We start from the raw sequence: 3,291 nt of genomic DNA, 5'->3' as shown, positions 1-3,291 counted from the left end.
ATCATTATCATCATTATTATTTTTACCATTGTTACTATTGTCTGTATTATCATCATGAATAATAATAATTATAAATATCATCATCATTAATCATTATCATCATCATCATCATCATCATTTCTATCATCATTACAATTTTCTCTCCCATTTCCACCCCCCACCCCATTTTCTCTCACCCCCACCCCCTCATTTTGTCTCACCCCCCCCCACCCCCTCATTTTGTCTCACCCCCACCCCACCCCCATTTTCTCTCACCCCCACCCCCTCATTTTGTCTCCCCCCCCCCCCACCCCCTCATTTTGTCTCACCCCCACCCCACCCCCATTTTCTCTCACCCCCACCCCCTCATTTTGTCTCACCCCCCCACCCCCTCATTTTGTCTCACCCCCCCCATTTCGTCTCACCCCAACCCCACCCCACCCACCCTCACCTCCGACCACCCTTCCCCTTATACTCACCTTATCCCCCCTTCCAACAGGTGATCAAACGTCTAGGTGAGAGCAGAGCAGGTGAGGTCAAGGTGGTCCAAGGGCGGAGCAAGGCAGGTGACTCACCTATTTTCTTCATCAAGCTGCCACCTTCACCTTATTATTTCAGACCCAACACCGTGCCGTCTCCCTCACACAGTCTGGAGAAGGTGAGTGTGAGATGAGGGGATTGGGGAGGGTTGGTGGGGGTAGGGGAGGTGGGGTGGAGGGGATGGGGGAGGTGGGGTGGGGGATGGGGATGGGGGATGGGGATGGGTTGGGGATGGGTTGGTGTATGGAGATGAGGGCTCGGAGGTTTCGTCCTTGGTGGTAGGGGTTGGTTGGGGGGGCGTAGGGTCTGGGGTTGGGGGGATGGGGATGGGGATGGTGGGGGATGGGGATGGTGGGGGAGGTGGGATGGGGGATGGGATGGGGGTTGGTGGGGGAGGTGGGATGGGGGGAGGGGAGGGGAAGGGGAGGGTGGGGTGGAGGGGGGAAGGGGGTGGTGGGAGGTGGGGTGGGGGTTGGGGGGAAGGGGGAGGTGGGGGTGGGGGTTGGGAGGTGGGGTGGGAATGGGAGGTGGGATGGGGATGGGGGTGGGTTGGGGGTGGGAAGGGTGGGGGATGAGGGGGAAGGTGGAGGGGAGGGGTGTTGGGAAGATGATGTGTGTTGATAGGTAAGTAAATGGAGAAATACGTTGGTTGATGTTCTGATAGAGAGAGCAAAAAAAAAATATCTATAGATATAACGTACATATACTAACACATACACATGCACACTAATACACACAGACACACTCATATACGTACACACATACACGCACGCACGCCCCCACAAACACACCACGTATTACACATTACACGTGCATAAAAAAAACGTACATACACAAACACACACACACACACACACACACACACACACACGCGTAAGCCATTGACTTTTTTATTTATTATCCTGTCTTCGCACGAGCTACATCTAACCACACTGTTGTACTCTACTGTTTTTATTTATTTCTATTTTTTACATCTAACTACACTGGTTGTATAGTTTGTTTGTTTTTTATTTATCATTTTTATTTATCTATTTATTTATCTATTTATTCATTCATTTATTTGTTCACTTTTCTCTCTGCAGCTTCCGGTGCATTTCGTCAACAACGGGAAACCCCATCGTGTCCAACACTGGAATCTCCCCCTTATCAACGCCCATAGATCACGCCCATTCCACCCGCACACGCGCCTACGCCCACACCCGCATCTCCGTCTCCACCCGCGACCGAATACAACGACTTCTAACTCGTTCACAAAAACGAAGATCAACATCAGTGCAATGACACCTTCAACAACAAAAACAAAAGGGACAAAAATACCTTCACAACCACCACAATCACAACCACAATATGCATCACCACCACGATCACAAACACCACAACAACAACCACAATATCCATCACAAATACGACCACAAACACCACAATCACAACCACAATATCCACCACAACAACAACCACAATATCCATCACCACCACAACAACCACCACAACAACAACCACAACCACCACCATCACCGCCCACAGCAACAGTACCTGTCAACCCCCCCTATCCCCCCCTTGCCAAGACCCACTCGTCCAAACCATTGGTAAATCTTAAGAAAGGCTTCGTATACAATGGCAGGCCTTCTTCCGTCTATGTGTGGAGTGCTGTCAAGTCTGCTGTCAAGAGTGCTGTCAAGAGTCCTGTCAAAACTCCTGTCAAGATCATTAGGCGAAGACAACCGACTGAAAGCGTTTTCTTTGGTCGCGAAATATCTCCGGAGTGATGAGTTTCTTGTAGGGGAGTTGACAGATTAGTTATGTCGTTATCAGTATTATTATCGTTATTATTATTATTACTGTTATTATTGTTATTATTATTATTATTACTATTATTATTATTATTATCATTATTATTATTATTATTATTATCATTATTATTATCATTGTTATTATCATTATCATCATTATTTCTATTATCAATAGTATTATATTATTATTATCATTATCAATGATATAATTGTTATTATCATTATTATTATTATTATCAATTTTACCATTATTATAATTTTTATTGTTGTATTGTTATTATTAAGATTATCATTAATATTACTATCTTCATTATTATCATTATTATCATTATCGATATTGTTACATGAATTCAAATTAATATAATTACTATCATTATTTTTATAACTATCATTATCTATATACTAGACATCAAAGCCATGCAATGAGCTTGCAAATAATATAGTACATGCTTCTAATTTATAATGATAGTGAAATATTTGAATATTTCGTTAGCAGTGATTTTCTTTTAATAACTTTCGTAATGGCATTTTTATATCTAAAGCTTGTTAGATTAGATCCAATGGCAAAAAAAAGCTTCCTAGATTATAATACAAACAGGTGTTTCTTTGTACATGTTTTTTTTTGTGTGTGTGTGTGTTTGTTCGTCTTGTATTTTGTATTTGTAAGTTGGAGGATCTATTCATTAAGCTGTATTAGTAGATTTAGATAATTATATGCTGTTTTTTTTAACGCTTTCTTTTTCTGTTTTATAATGGAGTGAAGTGAATATAGCTCTCGTTTTATTTTCAGGAGTGAAGCAAAGTGAGATTTTGTATTCTGTTTTGTATCTTAATAAAATACTGTGATATTTGGCTCTTGATTTTAATACATTAAATCTATAAACACAAACACACTTATAGGTGTAGTGTATCAGCTAAAGATTTTTTTCTGTGGTTCCCAAACTTTTTTTTGTGATTGTACCCCAAACTCACGTAATCCCTT

General features: G+C 42.0%; 1 protein-coding gene across 1 annotated transcript in view; it reads left to right on the top strand.

The window, feature by feature from the left end:
- The window catches only part of LOC122263167 (uncharacterized), a 4,358-nt gene extending 1,297 nt beyond the window's left edge, over window positions 1–3,061 (top strand). Inside the window, exons 2-4 of the mRNA XM_086545615.1 lie at window positions 479–637; window positions 1,602–2,006; window positions 2,040–3,061. Coding sequence (XP_086401741.1) covers window positions 479–637; window positions 1,602–2,006; window positions 2,040–2,285 — 810 coding nt within the window. The 3' untranslated portion in view covers window positions 2,286–3,061. The remainder of the gene's footprint in view (window positions 1–478; window positions 638–1,601; window positions 2,007–2,039) is intronic.
- The last annotated feature ends 230 nt before the right edge of the window (window positions 3,062–3,291 follow it).

The sequence above is a fragment of the Penaeus japonicus genome, unplaced genomic scaffold, assembly GCF_977035675.1.
Source record: "Penaeus japonicus unplaced genomic scaffold, GWHDUDI00000001_assembly GWHDUDI00000016, whole genome shotgun sequence".
Lineage (NCBI taxonomy): Eukaryota > Metazoa > Arthropoda > Malacostraca > Decapoda > Penaeidae > Penaeus > Penaeus japonicus.
Note: the sequence above shows the minus strand (reverse complement) of the source record. Positions and strands in the feature narration are given on the sequence as shown.